The sequence below is a fragment of the Sceloporus occidentalis genome, unplaced genomic scaffold, assembly GCF_023333645.1.
Source record: "Sceloporus occidentalis isolate IW3139 unplaced genomic scaffold, rSceOcc1.0.p SCAF_2, whole genome shotgun sequence".
Classification (NCBI taxonomy): Eukaryota; Metazoa; Chordata; class Lepidosauria; order Squamata; family Phrynosomatidae; genus Sceloporus; species Sceloporus occidentalis.
This window is the reverse complement of record NW_028316982.1, coordinates 225,384,153-225,405,786: the sequence shown is the minus strand read 5'-3', so window position 1 is coordinate 225,405,786 and position 21,634 is coordinate 225,384,153. Positions and strand designations below refer to the sequence as shown.

The 21,634-nt window shown below is 38.6% G+C and overlaps 1 protein-coding gene across 2 annotated transcripts in view; it reads left to right on the top strand.

The window, feature by feature from the left end:
- The window catches only part of LOC149319743 (ephrin type-A receptor 3), a 279,988-nt gene extending 259,275 nt beyond the window's left edge, over positions 1-20,713 (top strand). The window contains exons 14-17 of one of the 2 annotated variants that reach the window (XM_089512286.1): positions 891-1,040; positions 4,757-4,950; positions 16,580-16,735; positions 18,093-20,713. In XM_089512286.1, the coding sequence (XP_089368412.1) occupies positions 891-1,040; positions 4,757-4,950; positions 16,580-16,735; positions 18,093-18,198 (606 nt within the window). In that variant the 3' untranslated portion in view covers positions 18,199-20,713. Of the gene's footprint in view, positions 1-890; positions 1,041-4,756; positions 4,951-16,579; positions 16,736-18,092 lie in introns of those variants that run through there. The other variant, XM_089512287.1, reaches the window with a different exon arrangement.
- The last annotated feature ends 921 nt before the right edge of the window (positions 20,714-21,634 follow it).

Below are 21,634 nucleotides of genomic sequence, written 5' to 3'. Positions count from 1 at the left end.
AAAAGCTTCTAGTTCCATTTATGCTTAACGAACCAACAAATAGTTTAAAAACTGAATCAAGGTAGATGGTTTCAAATAAAATATAGTTAGCATTAATTATAGTTTATCATTTCAGAAATACAATGAGTTGTTGTTAAGAAAAAAAATGAGGAAGACTCCAGACTCTTCTTGTGGCCACTAATGGGGGCACAATAGAGGCAAAGAGCAGAATGGGAAACATGCAGGCCTATAGATTACGGCAGTTCATTTTCATCATGTTAAACCATTATATTTCACATAATATTTAAAATAGGCCACAAAAATGAAAACTGCACAAATTTTCACCAGTATTATTTTTTCCCCAGTAGATTTTTCAAATGCTAGGGAAATCATGTTTTTGATCATTATAGGGATGGTTCTTCCCATATTTAATACTAGGGGATTCTAGGCACAAAAAAAAGAGCAGAATTGACAGTTTGTAGACACAACCCAAGCCAACAGCTATGTGTATTTGTCACATATTTTGTGTATGCAGAATAGACAAGACAAAAACAACAATAGCCTTTTATTAAAGTCCACAGACCATTAGACAACACATTAAATACCTAAACATGTTAACATAGCACTACAAAACATGTGTGTATGTGTCACATATTTTGTGTGTGCAAAATACACAAGGCTTTTTCTATGCAGGAAACACTGCCAATATAGACATATTGTAATGTTTGAAAAATCTGTACATACAGTTACTAGCATAGTAGTTTCACAGAACCTTGTTTTGGGGCAGGAGTGTTATTCACATTCCAAAGGACAGTAATGTATTGAAGTTTCATACTGTAGGAAACTGAATATATTCTGAAAGATTTTGAGTTTACATCATTGCTATGATATCTGATGCTTTCTCTTTGTAGGGAGGTAAGATTCCAATCCGGTGGACATCTCCAGAAGCCATTGCATACCGCAAATTCACATCTGCTAGTGATGCATGGAGCTATGGGATTGTTCTTTGGGAGGTGATGTCCTATGGAGAGAGACCATATTGGGAAATGTCAAATCAGGATGTGAGTATCTTGAGTTACACTCTCAAGCTGTGATAGGAAGGAAAATACTGGTGCATTTTTGGAGGAGGGACACAAGGAGCAGGATAGATATACAATGTCACTCCATGAGGAATATAAAAGTCTGAAACGTTCTACTAAAAAAAATGCCTTGTGCCCTTTAGTAAAAATAAATAAAGGAAATGTTGGACTTGATACAGCATAGAGGATGAACGAGTCAAACAATCCCCAGAAGAGAACACAAATATGTTTATAGTTGCAAGATTTTAAATTACTTTTATAGAACCTTATTAAATATATTCTCATGGGGAAGGTTGTATTTCTATTCAGTTGTTGTATGAGTAAACCATTCAGTAAAGTGTCTGGAAAGAGAACATTTGTGTTAAAGATTTTAAAGAAGCAAATAACTTTGGATGCAGTGAACAGATAACACAAAGTGACTGAATTGTTTATAAGTCTTTACTTCGATGCTAGTTTAAATAGTTTTACATTTATTACTTTCAGAGTTTAATAACTTAAACAGATCTGTTGTCCTTTTATGTTTCCTAAAACAACAGTATTGCCCACACTCCTTCTTTAAATGTACCATGTTATTCACATAGTTTTACTTAGATTTATTCCACATGAGCCAGTTACTTTCAGACTAAACCTGTCTATGTACTGCAAATGAGAATAGATTTATTGAGTTCTATTTTATGTGTTAGACAAATATATAGTTAAGAACAAATGGTACTGGGCACTTTAATTTACAAATGGAAATTTAATTGCAGAAAATGTGTTCTCATCTACAAAGGTTAGCAGGAGCCAAACTCTTCATTATTATCACAATATAATACACCATGTTACTGCATTGCTTTAAAGAGGTTGCAGTGATGTCTTTACTGTATTGATGCAGATATAAAGTTTCTTAAACTTTTAACCATGGTTAAGATATGAACTGATGCCTTCTTTTTTGGGCATTAACCATGGTGTTATATCAGCAGCCAGTGTCAGCAGCATTAAGCATAGATAGCTTAAAATAGAGTTTGAAGCCAATATGTAAGCTCTGACTAAAGGTAATCATGGTTCTATTGATGGTTTGGGCATATGTAATGCCTCATTGTATCACACGGTTAGGAACCTGCAGTGGGCCCGGGGACCATTTTTCTGTCTGGAAGCCACATCAACTGCCAAAAGTGTTTTAAAAAGAAAAACAATGAAAAAAATTGAAAGTAGCCACTAGTTTTGATACACACACAGAGAGAGAGAGAGAGAGAGAGAGAGAGAATTAAACACTAGATGAGAGCTTCAGAAATTTCTGATGGTGAGTTGCCACTCTACTCCTGGAAGTTCCCAAAAGTTTCGGTTTTTCCTCATTTTTTTCTCCAGAAAAAGGTCAGTGAGGGGAGTGTGTATTAATGTTACAAATACAGCTTTGAGGGCCACATGCATGAGGATCCAGGAGAGCACATTAGTCATCCCCAGTCTGTGAGCACACACCTTCAGGTTGCCTGTCAAGTCTAGGGTTGCCATAATTGCCCACTTTTACCAGGGACAAAATGTGGAACAAATTCAAGACCAAACTGTAGGACAACTGCAGGACAAAACTCAGCCCAAAATGTAGGACATTGAAGAAAAATGGTGGACCTTAAATGTCCTACATTTTGAGCTGAGTTTTGTCCTGCAGTTGCCCTACAGTTTGGTCTTGAATTTGTCCTACATTTTGTCCCTGGTAAAAGTGGACAATTATGGCAGCCCTACAACTTATGGTGACCCAGTGAATTTCATAAGGTATTCTTAGGATTACTTGATGATTAGATATTTTAAGGAACTAACAGGAATGTTGTAATTCAGTATTAGTATTTTATAGTTGTATGTGTACTGTATTGTATTTTTAATGATGTAATTCCGCTTCGATCCTTGGGAGAAGCAGGAGATATAAATAAAAATTATTATTATTAGGCAAGGAATACTCAAAGGCCAGCTCCTTCATCTGAAATATAGCCCACACACTAGTATTCATTGGTGGTCTCCCATCCAATTACTAACCATGGCTGTCCCTGCTTAACTTCCAAAATCAGATGGAATTTGGTGCCTTCAGGGTACCTTTGGTATCCCTTAGAATTTGGTTCCATAACCCCCCAGGGATACCAACATTCCTAGAAGCTCAAGTCACATTAAGTGCAATGGCATAGTAAAATGCCATTCCTTATATAAAATGACCAAATCAAGGTTAGTTTTTTGGAGTTTATATAATTTAAATAAATATTTTCAATCTTTGGATGGTTGAATCTGTGGCTATAGAGGTACAACTGTATTTAAGCCCTCATCCCCAATCTAATACCTTTAATTCCAATATGAAAAGGGAGGGAAAATATTTGCAGGAGAAAAAGGGGAATGCCCACATTTCCAATCTCTGAAATACTGGTCACAGGTCAAAAGATGCTATGTCTGACCAAGGGCTTGATCAAATTATTTATATTGCTTAGCATGTTGATTTGGAAGTGCTTAATTTGGTCATCTTTGTTCCTCCTAATTTAAACATTTTATCAAAGCTGCCTATTTCAGCAATTTTCCCAAGGGAACTCTAGGAAGCACAAAATACACAAAACCACACAGCCACAACCTCTCCAGCCAAATACCCAACATGACTGCAAATATGTTTATTGTGGCAAAATTGGTAATAAAGCTTTACTGCCTCACCATGTAATTGTTAAGCCCTTAACATCTGTCAGCAATCATATATCGCAGGAAAGATGCAGCTGATGCAGAAATATTGGTATTTTGGTATAACTGAATATTTCTGGATTTTGGAACATTTTTCTCTTGCACACATTCCATTGTAAGTTTGTCTTTCAAAGCAGGCTGCCTATTAGGGCAAGATGCTCCACCCTTTTCTGAAAGAGGAAGAGATAATTATCTGTGCTAAGCTACCAGATTCTAGTAGATACTTTTTTTGCAGAATCCTGCTTTCTTTCTTTGAATCAGTTAATAGAAATATTTATAGAGATGCTCTGTCTTTATGTATATACATATAAATCACTACTCTTGGTGTCCATTTCATACAGAATGTCATGTGAAATATTTTATGTTTAAGATAGGATTTTTAAGATCATCATTAAGATTTTATTATGTGCAATCAATTATTCATTCAGTCATAAGTGAGTGGTAGTGTGACACATGATTTGCATGGTCAAGGTCCAAGGTCCAGTCTTAGCCTTTTTGGTGTCTGGATCTCTGAAGAGCTGTTAACAGTTATTGTGAACAATACTAAGATCAGTTGTGTCAGATAGCCATTCCTCTGTCCTATGTGTCTTAAACAACAATTCATATGATCTGCTAAGAAGTGGGGGGTGAGGGGGTGGAGTATGACTGTGCAATGATGATCCAGATGTTTTCTTGTTGGAACAATTAAGCATATATTGTAGGAAATGTTATTAAATTAACTTGTATTTGATCTAATCAGATTTGAGCAGCACTTAAGGTTGAGTATGACCTTCTACAAAGATGTATACATTACTTAAGGTTCCTGTGACACTTTTCATATCCTTGTTCTGTCAAGTAGTTTCTTTTGCAGATAAAAATGAAGGAGTGCCCTTCAAAGCAATTAGAGAATGAATACATTTGTTTAAACATGGAGCATACACAATAATGGTAACGGTTATGACTTGCATATGACTCAAGAGGGGATAGGTTCACTGAACGTCCTTCAGCTTCCTCAATCTCTTCTCCTTATGCAGGTAATTAAAGCCGTGGAGGAAGGATATCGCTTGCCACCTCCCATGGACTGCCCAGCTGCCTTGTATCAGTTGATGCTGGACTGTTGGCAGAAAGACAGAAACAACAGACCGAAGTTTGAGCAGATTGTCAGCATCTTGGACAAGCTGATCCGTAATCCCAGCAGTCTAAAAATAATCACCACTGCGGCTGCAAGGTGACCCATTACATCCTACATGTTGCACAGTGAAAAAGAATATGTTTGCTTTCTCTACTTCCAATAATTATAATATGTTTACACTGGCCACCACCAGTTTCCTTACCCTTGCCTATTCCTTATTAGCAGCTTGACTCCCAGGGGACAGTAGGTTGGGGGGATGAAAGCTTGGCAGCTATCTGCTCATCTTCTTCTAAACAAACAGGACACCTTACTGTTCCAGGTGGTACTAACCCAGCTGGCAGAAGAAGCAAATCAATGCCAAGTTTCAAAGTCATATGAGCTGTGAGCTGACAATCTAAAAAAAGTCCATGTTCAACAACAACAACCAAAAAAGGTTTTGGTGCTCTGCATCTTGGGAATGTATGGCGGGATACAGGCCACCCAAAAAGTGTGGTCTCCTGCTGCCCTGGTCTGCTGCATGAGGGAGCCACAGCGGACAAACCGTGCAGCTCCCTCGCGCAGCAAAAAAGAACGCACAAAAAGTGGGTTCTTTCTGAGGTGCAGTTGTGACGCCACAAGGCGCCAATGGTGCGCTTGCAGCATCACAAAGGCGCCGGGAAATGCGGACGCTAGGTGCCTGTCACGTCAAAATGGCGGTGCCCACATGTACAGGATGCTGCCATTTTGACGTCCCCGTCACGTGCTAGGGGTGAGGCTGGTATGGACAGCCAACCCCTAGAACATGACGGGGGCGGCGAAAAAGGCCCATTTAAATCGGACCTATGATTTAGAAATGTGAGCATTATCAGAACAGTGTTTTCTGACCATGAGTAACCACAGGGTCATGCTCAGCAAGGATAGAAATGTTGAATTGGCAGAGAGATAATCCATATTTTATCTTTAACATGTTTAATCATATGTTAATCTCATATTTCATTTCTGAAAGCAAATTTGTAGCTGTGAAGAAATGAAGCTCTGTTTAAACATACATGTGTTCAATCCATTATTACACGCTCAGTTTTTCTAGCTTGACCACATAGATACAGTATTTAAATGTGCTAACAAATATATGAACAACCCTAACTACTCACATTTCAAAACTGAATCATATAGCATGATGGTTGTTTTTATTGTATGCCTTCAAGTCATTTCCTCTTTATGGCAACCCAAAGGCAAACTCCTCTTGGGGTTTTCTTGGAAAGATTTATTCAGATGAGGTTTTGCCTTTGCCTTCCTTTGAGGCTGAGGGTATGTAACTTGCCCAAAGTCATCCAGCGGGTTTCCATATCCAAGCAGGGATTTGAACTCTGGTCTCTAGAGTCATAGACAATATCACACAACACTATAATTCTATTATTCCACTTTAATTACTATGGCTGCCTCCTGTGAAATTCTGGGATTTGTAGTTTTTATTGAGATCTAAGTGTTTTCTGTCTGATGAGCCCCTCCTTCCCCCACGAGCACATGTGGGGGAAGGAGGGTCAGCAAGTGAAAAGGGACGAATCTGGGACGGGGCAGAGAAAATCCTGGGCTGAGACAGCAGACCTTGACTACCAGAATGGAGGTCCCAAGCAGGAAGGAGAGGATAAAGAAGGTCTGATAAATAAGGAGGGGCCAGCCCATGGAGGGCTTTAAAAGTCAACAACAAAAGCTTATACTGAATATGGAAAGGGAGTGGGAGCCAGTGAAAGGATGACAACCAAGGAGAGATATGGTTGAAGTGGTGGGCGGATGTAATAATGTGTGCAGCTGAATGCTGGACAGAAATTAAATGATGGAGGTGAGAAAGTATGTTACAGAAATCCAGTTGTGATACCACTAGGGCATGGACCAGAATCTTGGCAGTAGAGGCAGAGAGAAATGGTCAGATTAAAAATAAAATGAAGTGGTATTGGAACAGGAGAAATTGAAGAATCTCCTGGTTCAAAGTTGTGCATTCTACCTGGCATGTCATGGTTATTATTCTCATCTACTTTGTCTATATTAAAAGTGCCACTTCTTGTTTTTTTGTTAAAATCAAGTGTGTAAAAGTACTGTAGCCCACTATTCTATCTGCACCAATACAACAGTCTTTATGGTTCATCTTTTTTATTAATTGACCTTGTATATTTCTTCTATGATTCAGTCTTTGCAATTGGTTTTCCTTCTATAAAAATTAGATATCTTGGTCTGGAATACAGTGCAAAAAGCTAGGTGCATCATTTTTCAATTCTTAGAGTTGTGATTGTGTCAGAGAATTGCATAACCTAATTATAATGTTTTTGACTTGTTTTGTCTGGGTGTCTGAGCATTGTTAACTTCCTCTACTCTAATTTTATCTGTATAATGTCCAGATTTTTAAAAAACAAAGGAAAACAGTGAGTTCATAGTTCATTTAGGTTTGATCACTACCATTATTTTTATAGTTTGGCTTATTATTTCTTGTCCCCCTGGGCGTTTCTTGACAATTGTGGATACTGGACTAAGTTACAGAACAGATGGAATGCAACCCAAAGAAGGCAATGTGCTGTATTTCAGGAACCTGCACTCTTGAGGCTGAGGAAAACACAATTGTCCATAGATTCTGCTTTCACGTAAGCTGCACAGTGGTGAAATGGATGGCAAGATAGGCAACATAAACTAGAATGACTGCTTTTGTGACATCAGCAGTCAATCAGTCCTTTTTGCTTATAGTTGTGTGCTTGCAAATCCCTGAGTTTGAATACTAGCTGTTGAGCAGGGTTGAAGTAAAAAACTGAAGGCTGAAGAAAGGGCTAAAAAATGGGCAGGTGAAGTGAGGGAATAATACTTATGAAGGAGTTGACTGGGCAGGCCCAGCTCCATCAGGGCTAGCCTGGAAGAAGAGACTCCTCCCTCTATAACTGCCATCCTCTGGCCTGCGAGGGAGTTGACCAGGGAGGCCCAGCTCCATCAGGGCTAGCCTGAAGAAGAAGAGCCCTCCCTCCAGTCCATCTGCCTTGGTCAAGGCCTCAGAGGGAGAGAAGAATGCTGGACCTGATCCCCTCCCTCCCTCACCATTCCCTTCTCCTTTTGTGTCATGTCTTTTTAGATTGTAAGTCTGAGGGCAGGGAACCGTCTGTTATCCCCTCTGTTGTAAGCTGCCCGGATTCCCAGTGATTGGGCGGCATATAAATAAATCCTATTAATAATTGTAAGAAAAACTTGATAAAGTAGGTCTAGAGAGAATGCTGGGTAAAAACCAAAACAAACTGATTTGGATAAAATAGGAAGTCTAGAATGTAGATGGAAACAAGCCTACAATGTGATAGGAGGCAACAAGCTTTGAAAATAAGGGGGGGAAATGATGTGTTGGATCATTGGTAGGAGAGAGAGAGGCTGGATGGGATTTCAGATACTGGCCATTGCATCATAACATGTGTCTACTAAGAGATGCAGAAAGAACTGTTGGTTCCCATGATCATCCCTTATGTTTGCAACTATGTTCACCAGGTAGCAACCATATTGTCAAGTGACCTGTGGTTATTGAGAGATTCACATGGGACTTTATCAATTGTGTACTAAAGGCCCTATCCAGACCGGTGCTTTACAGACACCCCACAACCCTAACACAGCTGCGGCGGCGTAATGGCGACGCCCTGTATACACGGGTGCCACCATTATGATGTCATGGCCGTGTCGCGTCCAAATGGTGCAGCATGAGAGTGAAGTGTTCATGCCTCGTCAGGCCGCTTGTGGCAGCCTAACAGCGGCACCAGAAGGAGCTCCGAAATGGAGCTCCTTCCCAGAGGGGCGCCTTGTTCCCATGGCAACTAGATTGCTGCGGGAATGGTGCCAGGGTGAAAGGGGCTGAGCAGCCCCTTTCTCCCCTGGCTGCAGGTCCCGGGGTGTCCTGGTATATGAAGCCCCAAGGACACCTCTTTTCGGGACAAGGGTGAAGCGGCATTTTGCCGCTTCTCCCTGTTCCCAAAAAGCGCCGGATTCGGGTCTCTGGGCTGCTGCTGTGGCTGCCCTGGCTGCAATATGTGGCACAAAGGGGTGGCTGCAGGCTGCCTCAATGGGTAGTCTGTATCCCGCCAAAGATTCCTTTCATAAAATATAAATAAAGCATCTCATCCATTTTTGTCAGGTATATAGATCTAGGTATGTACATAAGATTAAAACCTTTGTTGGTGATTGCTTGGGGTCTTCCATTACAGTTCTTGTACAGGAGATTATATGTAATAGTATTGTAGCTTTCTGGACATTAATAGTCATTTTGAAAGGGTATATACTATAATTTCATGTTTACATTTTCAGCTCAGTGTTAGACCTTTTTAAATCTTATTAGTCCCTTGTAAATAGAACCACAATAAATTAAATATTTAAATAAATTTAAATAAAAAAATGAGGATAATGCATAATATTTCAGCATTTCTTACATGGCTATTATACATAGGTTAAAATTTTGAGCTACTTGGATCCTGACTGATTTTTAAAATAAAACCAAGAAATAATAGCCTAAAAATACTTTAAATATTTTTCCCAGTGCTGTTCCATGCATCTTCCACAGTGTCATTTACAACATACAACAATCCAGCCACATTTGACGTGTGTCTGCCTTGGAATGCATGGAATTAAAAATGGTGCAGAGCTGCAAATATCAAGACTATTTTCCCCTTTTCTTACAAATGGTTTGGTTGTGCCATCCAGTAGTGAATCTACAACAAATCAAATTATTTATTATGGGCACTGTTGCTTAATCCATCAGATTTCTCCTTTGAACCTCTTTAGGGATACTCTTTTAGCAAACGGGGGGGGGGGGGGGGTGTTGGGAATAGGTTTTTTTATTTGTAATACATTATCAGGAAACAACAATATGGTTTGCTGCTTTTATAACAGCATCAGGTTGAAGCACAAGAGGAAAGCAGAAACAATCTAAATAACAGATGTCTGGGTCAAATCTAAAGATCATCTCTCAGTACCCATCCATGTTATTTTGGGAAGATTTAATAAATGGAACAGGTTGAGATCAGGCAAGCTGGTAGCCAAGTGAGAGTGAAGAGTTGTATTCTCTCATTAACCCTCTTCAGTTTCATGTTTCCAGGTGTGTGATTCCTTGTTCAAATGGCTGATGTCCAGGAAAATCATCAGGAAAGGCAGGTGAATGGTCTACTATTACTCTTAGCAACAAGCTATCTATTTTTTGGGCTGCGGCAGACCATTGGTCTATATACCAAACAGGGGCATGGTATGACATATGACCCTTTCACATAGCAATACTATAGCACCATGATTCCACCATGGTGACCATGGTTCAATCAGATGGGATACTAGGTTTGGCAGTTTGGGGAAGGACATTTCAGAATTCTTTGCCAAAGAGCTCTAGTGCATCACCAAACTACAAACACCAGGATTCCATAGGATTCGGCCATGGCAGTTAAAGTGAAATCAAATTACTATAATGGGTAGTGTGAAAAGGCCCCTGAACTGCCACGGCAATGCAGGCAAGCAGGCTCTTCTCCCAAACCTCCTATCGGAGAAACCAAATACCCACTAAATGTGTTTTTCAAGCCCCACTTACAGTATAGAAGTAACAAACAAATTGATTGTCATACCAAAAAATTGGGGCCAAGATGACCAAAATGGCAGGTGGATTAGATTACAATCTAAAAAGATTACGACACAAAAGGAGAAGGGAACAGTGGTGGGGAGGGGGATCAGGTCCAGCAGTTCTTCTCTCCCTCTGAGGCCTGAACCAAGGCAGATGGACTGGAGGGAGGGCTCTGCTTCTTAATCTTATATTGATTATACACTCACTCTGCCCCTCCTCCCCTGCATCATGACACTTAGGGCCCATTCATACAATACAATCAGAGCACTAGTGTTCCACTTAATAGGGAGGGAAACATTTTTTTAAAAAAAAGATAGATGGGAAAAAAACATGTTTTTCAAGTGTTGAGAAACGCTGGCTAGAAGAATCCAGGACTCATGAGAATCTTAGCAGTTCAGGACTTATTCTGTGCAAAATTTACATGTCCTTGTTTTCACTGAGAACAGCATTTTCTGCGCAGGAAATTTATTTATTTATTTAAGAGTATTTATACCCTGCTCTTCAGCCCTAAAGGCTCTCAGAGCGGCTTACAAATGGTTAACTAAAAGGTTTCCTGCCCTCATTCTTACAGTCTAAAAAGACATGACACAAAAGGAGAAGGGAATGGTGGTGGGGAAGGGGATCAGGCCCAGCAGTTCTTCTCTCCCTCTGAGGCCTGGACCATGGCAAATGGACTGGGGGGAGGGAACCGCTTCCTAGTCAAGGCCAGGTCTGATGGAACTGGGCCTGTATCTCTCCCTCAAAGGCTGGATGGCACCAGAAATATTAATTCTTCTGCAGAAAAATGATATTTTCTGTGCAAAAAATCCTGTCACTGAGGAATTGTTTTGTATAAAATTCACACCTTGTTTATTTTCATAGAAAACTGTCTTTTCTGCACAGGAATGAATATTTTTGCATTGAAATATTATTTTCCATGCAGAAAATTCTGTTTCCTGTGCAGTAAATGCTGTTTTATGTACAAAACAGCCATGTGCAGATTTTGAAGAGAATAAGTTCCAAGTTGTGAATAACTTTGTAAAACCTATTGCAACAGGAAGGAAATTGCTGAAATTATTCATTGCTACCTTCAGGGAGAAACTAAGGAGATTATCACACAGGGATGGGATAATTTCCCCATCCTTATCCCATCTGTCCTAGACTGCAGCCAGCACACCCACACTATGCCGATAAGAATGGCTTAGCACAGCAAGTGGAAGCAGACCACAGACCTTGCAAGGAGTCAGCGTTAGAGAGCAATCCAAAAGCCAAGCCGAAGTCAGGATACCAGAAGTCAGAGTAGTCAAATCAGTCCAGGGTCAAAGCAGCCAGAAGATAACAAGGGTCCAGTCTGTTCCACAGTCAAGGCAACAAGGAGCCAGTGTCAGCAGCAATCACACAAAAGGATCATGCAATAAACTCTGGCACTGAGTTGATGCCTCTCTGCACCTTAAGTAAGGGAAACTCTCCCCGTGCCACCTGCGGCTGGTTTTCTAATTGCTTCTCTGCAGTTCTTCTGGATCTGCGCCTGCAAGCACTCTCAGCCCTTCTTTGTTTATAGGTAGGCACATCCAGGCACGATTCCTCCTCAGAGTCACCACTAGGCTGTTGCTCCACAGGAGGCATCTCAGTAGCACTAGGACCTGGTTGAGCCTCCTCCTCTGGGGCTGGGGGATCACAGCTGGGACCTGGCAGAGCGGGATTAGCACCTGGTGTAGCCTCAATTAGCTCTTGCTCTGGAGGAGGCTCATCCTCCTCCTCATCCTCCAAGTCCTGCTCTTGGCTGGCCATGACACCATCTGTGACCCGAGCAAAAGTGATATTGCAAATCACTTTCACATGAAAGCGGGCTGGAAAGTGCTTTAAGCTGTCAGGTGAAAGCACTTTCAGCCATCATGGTAATAATGGGTTCTTCTGTTATAACAAAAGATTGCAAATGACTGAAGAAAGTGCTTTCAGCGGATGGCTTAAAGCGCTTTACAGTCCACTTTCATGTGAAAGTGATTCACGCTATCACTTTCACTCACATGTCCCGGCCAGCTGAATGACAGGTTCAGCACACTTGTGAGTGAAAGTGATTTACATGATCACTTTCACTGGCACTTCTCTGCCAGGTCAATGCCAGGTCATGGGTCAAAGTCCCTCCCATAGTTAGGCGGGAAGGACAGGACAGGGATGGAACAATAATGCCCCATCCCTCATAATCTCCTAAATGAAGAATTACACTCCTTTCCCTTGGTTCTGTCCCATGGAAATCTGGGATGTCAGTTTATGGAAAGTCATTTAGAATTCTTAGCTAGAGAACTCTAGTGCTTCATCAAACTACTAACACAAGGATTCCATAGGAGGGAACGGAGACAGTTAAAACAGAATAATAGAGCTATAATTGTGTAGTATGAATGGGTTCTTTGTGTCAGAATGTTTCTTTCCATATCTTCCTTTTTCTGGGAGGGCATATGGCAGCCTTTTTTCTAGGGCAACTGCTATGGGTGGTGTTGAGGCCAGATAACACAAACCAAACCAACCAACCAAACCAAAAACACTATTTGCAGTTTCCATTTCTAATTCTAGTGTCCAGAACACATTACAGAAATAATCCAGTTTGAGACCACTTTAACTTCTCTGGCTCAATGCTAGGTAACCCTGGGAATTGTAGTTTATTGTGGCACCAGATCGCTCTGCCAGGTAAGGCTAAATGTCTCACAAAACTACAGTTCCAGAATTCCCTAGCACTGAGCCAGGGCAGTTAAACTTACCTCAAACTGGATCATTTCTGCAGTGTGTTTTGGACCTAAGTATTATTTGCTATGAAGCTTTAGAAATGCAATAGCTTAAGTGCATCAGAAAGAAACAAGCTAAGGTGGCAGGTAAAACTAGACTTGGAAGCTTATAGGGTATAGTATCCTAAACTCCTTTTAGGAGAACAATGCTGTCTCTCAAATAGTAGTGTTTGATGGTAGTGGTTACAAATTGAGTTATCTCTTTCCAGCTGGACAGCTGGCACACTCAGGACTGTGATTTGTATCAGCAGGAGGGAGAGCTCCATTGCTATTTATATGTTTATTTCGAGACATGATGTGGTGTGACAGAAAGTTCTTTACAATGTGGCAACATCCATCTTAATGACAGTGAACCATGGCTCTCCAGGCTTTCATGCAAAGGAACAAGGTTAATTCCAGCTGTTAACATAATAGGTCGCTCCATAAAAGCCAACTGCAAGAGGCTATTGGTGGAACATATACTCTGGAATCTTACTGTTGTGCTGGTTGCTTTCTTTTTATTTATGAGCCATATGTCCATGCATGCATGCAAGCTCCCAGACAAGCACAGTGCCCAAATGAATAATGTGGAGTCTAGTTTTCTTTTTCTATACCAGTACTTGGAAAACATGTTTGAAGCGTAGCTAGTGAGAGTGGGAAGGAGAAAAGTAAAGGGGTGGGCAGGAGAAAATGGTGATGGGTAAAATGGTTTCACTTCCCCCGAGCAAACATGCAATTTCCATGATTTCTTTTTAATGACCACAGTCTGATGTGAGTAGGACCTGATTTATGAAAAGCTGTGAAAGATCAGGTGGAACCCTGCAGGACGTCATTTACATCTGCACGAATTGCACTCCATCTAATTTGTCTAGTAAAAGTGTGAGCTTATGGTGCATATCACCCAGCCCATAAATTTCATGTTTAGACTTGCTGTCTAGGGGCTGGGTCAAAAGGGGGGGGGGGGGGAGCCAATGAATGCAGATGCTCTGAAAGGCCACATTCCCTTGGTGCACATGAGGAGACATCATAGACTCTTCACAGCAAGAGACAAATTCCTGTTCATTGATAAACTGTCCAGATGTCCTCTCCAAGGAAGAATGTAGCTAATTTATTTAATTATTTATTTGGTCTAGAATCCTACAAGGAAGAAAAATGATACTTTACAATGCTGGTTTATTCGGGGAGTTACTTGTATTAAAAATCAGTTCACATTTTTGTCTCCATTATACCTACGTCCCAGAAATAGACATGAATAAACATGAAAGCTTTACTAGACTGTTCTAATGGTTAATCCCACCACTCTGTTTTTTATCATGTTGTTTAAACATTTCTGCCATCCCATCCCACAGTAGTGATTAAGTCAATTTGTCTTTCATTGAAAGGAAGGCGTATTTTCTACTGACTGGAGAAAAACAATTTCTCCTTATTTCATTTTATATGTTTTAACAGATACCTTGGGATCCTTTAAATTATGGAGAGAGAAAACTATACATTTTAAAAAGTGGGTTTTCAAGAGACAAACAGAAGGTAGCAAGGTGCATTTAGTTTATTAACTGCTAGTGTGTTACATAGATTTATTTTTGTAATGGATATTTAAAGAAATAGCTGAAGTCCAAAGTTATGGTGTGAATGTGAACAAGCAATGCATACACAAATGAGCACTTTCAGTACGGACAGTACTTCTCACAACAGCTGGACAGAAGCAAACCATTAAAAAGAAAGAAAAAAGCAGAGTATCTGTCTGGGTACCAACTAGGCACCTTGCCTAAAATGATGTCAATTTTTTACCATAAGGGATAATCTAATGTGGATAATAATGTGCATATCTTGAAAGAGTTGCATTTTGTTGTTGTTGTTGTTGTTGTTGTTGTTGTTTTGTTAGTGTTAAAGAAAGAAGGGAAGGGAGACAGTTAAGAGAAAGGACCTGGTGTAAAATGAAATGTTTAAGTATTTTAATGCTCTTTTCACATCTACTATCTTTTGTGAGGTGTCCAATACATTTTGGTAACTCTGTAAATAAGTAAGCATGAAAACAGCAAATGAAGCTTCTTAAGGGAATTAGGACTGTAATGCGTATTTACATGGGCGGGGGGGGGGGATTAATCAACGCAATAGCACTTTCTTCTGAGCAGACTATAAATAGGATTGTTCAGTTAGACACTGAATTGTTTTCATTTCACTGTGAATTCATGGTGATTTCAAAAAGTACGTAACTATTTTGCATTTATAATTTTCAAATGGATGGAAATACCCTATACATTACAAACAATATGTTTTCCCCTTCAGAAAATAATGTTTTTGTCTGTGATTTTGGAATCTACCTGCTCCTGTCCATACATGAAATCCTAAAATATGGATGCTGCTCAGTGCAGTTACTATAAAGATAGATAAATATCTCATTCAAGGTTTGTATTAATTGACACAGAAACTACCAGCCATCACTGCCTCTATGCCTTCCTGTATGGCAAATACAAAGATCTAGTATGTATCTTCTCATCCTCTCAGACTAAAACTGGTAGAATTTTAATGTCGCAAATGTGCTCACTGCTTTCAATTTTTTTGTAGCCTACAACAATTTATACTGTTAGTTCTTAACAGAGATGTTTAATGTGCTTCGGATAGGATTCTACATCCCAAATTGTCACATTCTCTTATCAGTCATCAGGTCATAACTTGCATAAAGTTACACTATGCTTCAGAGAACCAATTAATTTGATCTGACATTAAGCAAATTAATAAGTGTCATAAACCATAAAAATATTTTTAAAATAAAATAAAAATATTAAACAACTGTCATAAACTAGTCTCCTACTGGAGATTTGTTTGGTAAATTTTATAAAGCCAATTATAAACCTAGACTAAATCTCAACTAAATTACACAGCTTTGTGAAAGTTTAATCTCAAGACAAATATATTTTAAGTGATGACACTGACAAAGCAGTAGTGATTTTGAGGCATAAAGCATTACTTGGGTTATTAACAGTAAAATCTAATATATGTCTCAGGACTAACTTCCAATGAGTTCAGTATGGTTTTCTCTCAGGTAAGTGAATAAACTTGGCTGCTTTAGACACCGCTTTCTGAACTAATTTCCCCTAGCTAAAACAATAATCTTGAACAGATATGAACTCTGTGGCCTTTAAACTGTATGTTGGACCAGGAGCCTTAGAAGTTAGGGATTGCTGGGACTGATGTTAAATTTAGATAGAAAGTGTATCTTATTTATTTAGAGGCTGGATGGCCATCTGTCAGGGATGCTTTGATTTGGATTTCCTGCATGGCAGGGGGTTGGACTGGATGGCCCTAGTGGTCTCTTCCAACTCTACGATTCTATGATTCTATGATTCTATGATTCTATTTCTGCTCTCTTGCTATAACCATGTTTATTTTATTTTAGGCCATCTAATCTCCTTCTGGACCAAAGCAGCATTGAAATCTCCGCTTTCCGCTCAACAGGTGACTGGCTGAATGGCATTCGGATAGGACAATGCAAGGACATATTCACAGGAGTGGAATACAGCTCATGCGATTCAATAGCCAAGTTTTCCTCGGAGTAAGACCATATCTTAAAATTACTTTCTTAGTTCATTTTGTACTTCTCGTGCAGTTTCCTAGTTGAAGCTTCAATCCTGAGGGCAGTTAAGCAGTTAAATATGTTTAATTAACTATTATATGTTTAATATATTTTCTAGCCATATTTATTTTCCAAAATATTGTTTTTAAGGCACTTTACAGTAATCAATAGAAAAACATGATATGATCATTCAAAAACAACAAGATCTTAAAATATGATAGAACAATACAGAAAACAGCAGCAGCCGCAGCACATGAATCAAAGGCTATTCTCAGTTTGGCACTTTTTTTGCATGGGAAACAAGTTTCCAATGCACAAAACAGTATTTGCTGCACAACAAATACCTCTTCTCCATAGAAAACAGGTTCTTGTATTCAAAACAGATCAGAACTGTTATTTTCTGTACAGAAAACGGATTTTTTCTGCATCAAACTTCAAAAAATTTAAGAGGCATTTTTCATGCAGAATAGTCTCAAACTCAAAGATTGTCACCTCTCTGGAATTTTCCTTGTCAGGGTTTTCTGACACCTAGGAAACCTATTTTCAAACATTTTTCAAATACAGATTGAGTCTCCCTTACCTGAAATGCTTGGGGGGGGGGGGGGGTGTTTTGGATTTCAGAATTTTATTTTATTTTATTTGTATTATGCATTTACATACATAATGAGTTGTCATTTAAATTTCATTTACAACTTATACACATAGCCTGAAGGTAATTTTAAAGAGATTTTAAGGACATTTTCACCTGAATCAAAGTCTGTATATATAGAATTAATAGAAAGCAAAGGTGTCACTATCTTAGCTAGCCATGAAAAACAGTTTTGTTTTTTCAGAATAGTTCGAATATCAGAATTCCAGATAAGGAGGATTCAACCTATATTTTCAAATATTATTTCCATCTGTAGTTAATACAGCAACTGCTCTGCTCTGACTGGTCTTCAAACAGACCAAGTAGAATCACATGAGGTGAACATAGATTCATTTACTTTATTTCGAGATGTAAGAAATTTGTTTGGTTCACATTTTAATGAGAATTTACCAAATTCTCACTGCTAAACATAAGCATGATTTACAAAGATAATATATCCAGCACATTGGTCCTGATCAAGATCTGAAAGCTGTTTCATTGGTACAACTATATCTAAACACATTTTTAGATGGCTATTTGTTTAGCTCATAGAAATATTCTCCAGTATCTTTCATCCACCTGGAAAGATTCTAGCTAGGACGATTTAGCAATAATCAACAGATGGTCATCAAACCTATGTTGTGAATTACTTTGTTGTGATACACTTGCCATGTACAATGGACTCATCAGATGTGTTCTGTTTTCCAGTGACATGAAGAAGATTGGTGTGACAATTGTGGGCCCCCAGAAAAAGCTTATTAGCAGTATTAAGTCTCTAGAAATGCATACAAAGAATGGCCCTGTTCCTGTGTAAACTACCAAAATGTTGACACTCAGGACATAACAAGAGGAGGGAAGAAGATGTTACTGCAAAGGTCATGGCAATGAGTGAGAAACAGCAAGACTTCAAAGGCACTCTTGTAACAATGTGGGAAACATGACATTGGGTGGATATTGCAAGCCCCCTAAGAGACTCATAAGATGAGTTCAATTGCCTTAAAATAGGAATTAAAAAACATTTTTTCTATCGCTTATTCTTGAAGTAGGGTGCTTTTTTCCCCTTTGTAATAATGGACTGCTCAAACATACAATGCATTTGAAAGAAAATGTTTAAAATGTTTTTAAAAATCCTTCCATGTATCTAGAGAGCCATTCAAATGTCAATGGACTGAATTCTGCAAAGGCAAATGAACTGTGGATGTAATGCTGTGTTTTGATCGACTGTCTAGAGCAGCAAGTAAAGGATTATCCCTTGCAGTATTTTTTTAACATGTAAAAAGTATAGGTGACTAGTATTTTATTTCCTAAAATATTTCTAGTAATGATATTTGGGGTGATACCTCAGACTTGTTTGGCCATATTTGCAATGATAGTCTTGCAATATTCCGTTTCAACTGTGGAAGGAAAACATGAGTAATGTTTGGGGTGAAATGGAGGCAATAGTTCACCAATAATGTTTGTCACGGGGCTAGCTTTGATGTGTGTGTTCTTTTTTAAGAAAACAAGTCTTAACTTTTTTCTATATAAAAGGCCTATTTATTTCCCTTTAAATATGTTCCTGACTTTTATATTTATATGTGATTTTATTGGGATTTAGTGATTGCCAACTGCCAAATTCTCTCAAAATTTGGCTGCATTCTTAATATTTGAATGATTCCTTGAGACTAGTGAGATTTTCAGATTAAACAGTCCCCAATACAGACAAATTGTTTCCTTGCAGAAAGAGGTCTACATGCCCACACTAAAATGTATATAATGATGGAAGCTTTCATACACAACACACTGTGTAGTGCTACGGAACCACTTAATAATTTTTCTATAAGGAGAAAAGTTTTGTTGAGCTGTTCATATATTTTTCACCAGTTAGCACAAGCTTGCATAATTGCATGCATTTGGAATATCTGCAGTATGCACACAGCATTGGAAGGTGCTAGATTTTTCTAACAAAGTATATGATGTGTTATTTGGTAATAAAATCATTGACATGATCTGTCCTGGGTTTAAAAAAAGAAGGGAAAAAGGAAAACCTTTCCTTTTTGATTCTTATACTGCTGATATCCACCTAGAGTAAATAATTATTGTATGTTTCTAAAGCTGAAATCCTAAACACAGGGGAGTAACCCACATTTAATACAGGAACTTTACTCTTCAGTAAACATATACAGGATTGTGCTGTAAGAGTCAGTGTGCAGCACTGTGTGTGTAAGTGTGAGTGTGTGTGTAAAACAATCTCTAAACCAGCATGTAACCTGTTTACAATATCTGTGATATCATTTGGCATCTTTTGAATGCAACAGACTTCACAAGGATTGTGGAGTGATACTGTTTTAGACTTGTGATAAAATTTTAGAGAGCATAAAAAGACACCACAAATTGCTAATGTCAGAACTGGTGTAGCTTCCCTGTGCATCTCCATAACATCTCTGGCATTTTTCATATGATTTCAGTGTAAAAACAGTAATGCTCTGCTGTAACAGCAGAAATTACACACCGTCTTGCGTTCATGTTTAAGTTCCACAAGGAACTGGATCAGAATAATTGTGTCATCAGCACTTTCCTTCTTTTGGGAGTTTGATCCTCAGCTCTAAATGCAAACATTAGTGCTATCCGGAAGCAATTGGAAAGACAAATAATTCTATGGATAATCTCCATAATACCACATGGAACAAATTGTCCAGGAGTCTACACTAAATGGTTGTAAAAGCAAGATTTGTATTCATTTGCAAGTGTTCATAATAAATTTTGCCTATCCTTAATTTTCTCTCAGAGTTGAGTAACACCTTGGAATATTATTCAGATTGTGTTTAGTATGAAAAATGGATTCTGTTGTTTGTTCAGGAAAAAAAATACATTATTTTGCAGAGATTTTTTAACTAGCATTTGGTCTTCTCTTTTTTACAATTTTTGTATCCAGAGGCCTCCTATTGCTCATACTCCCCTTCTTCCCCTGTACATATGTAAACATAGCAGTGTACAATTCTTAACTGTGGAGTAGAGAAAATAGAATTTTTGTGGCCATCTGCCTGTACAGGACCTGCCTTTAGCTATTATTTACATCAAACAAGCAACATAGTCTTCACAAAGAATATCTATCATATTATTGATTTTGTATCTTTAAACTATTGAGGTTTTTTTTACATATATTATTTATTTCTGTTAACATATAACATAGTCTTTGCTGTACTTTAGAAACCAATAAGCAATGTAGAAGTGTGATTTTGAACTGGCAAATCAGCATTTACTTTTAACATTTATTTCAAAACGTTACTTACTGAGTTAGTTAATCATGTCGTGCAATTGTAGATGGCCTGTTACTAATGTAAAATGATTTGTAGTGGGAACATTTATATTTTTATAATAAACATAATGAAAGTATTTTTTACATATTGGAATGTAGAGGTGATTGCTTCAAAGCTTAGGTTTTGTTGTTCTGTGCCTTCAAGTCATTTCCGACTTATGACAACCCTATCACAGGGTTTTCTTGGCAAAATTTGTTCAGAGGGAGTTTGACCTTTCCTTTCTCTGAAGCTGAAAAAATGTGACTTGTCCAAGGTCACCCAATGACTTTTCATGGCTGAGCAGGGTAACTCTGCAATAATATCTAAAGCAAAAATCAGATTTAGGATACATCTTCATTTTATACCATAATTCAAAAGGCAAGTGTGTGCAGAAGGAGACTTTGTTGTTCTAGATAAGTCTCAGATCTTCTCATCCAACATGTCTAATGTAGTATAATGTCATGTACTAGGTATCTGGACTAGTATGCTACATGTTCCTGCTGCTGTATTAGAAACAGATGTCTAGGCTTTCTAATACCACTAATCATCTATTTAGAGAAATCAATTATATGTCATCCGGTATTACTGTTGCTATGATTAAGCATCAGCACCCTTCAATCTTATAACTGCCTTTGTCAAATAGCATGTGATGGAAAAAAACTCGATTACCAAGGTTTCAGTTTACACTAATCTTCTTGACATGACAAGATAGAATCTAGGGACTCTCCAACCCCCTCAAGTGATCTAATTGCCAGCCTACAACTAAAAGGATGAATATTTTTTGTTGTTACTATTTGTGAAAAATATGCTCTACCTAAATCTTCTTCTTCCATGAAAAATGAGCATCTTTTCCCTTTATGAAGCTAAGTGCACATCCACAAACACCCACAACAAGCACAACTGGACATGTTGATTCATCAGAAAGATATAACAACTCAGCCAGTGTTTCTCCTTTCTATTTACAAAGCAATA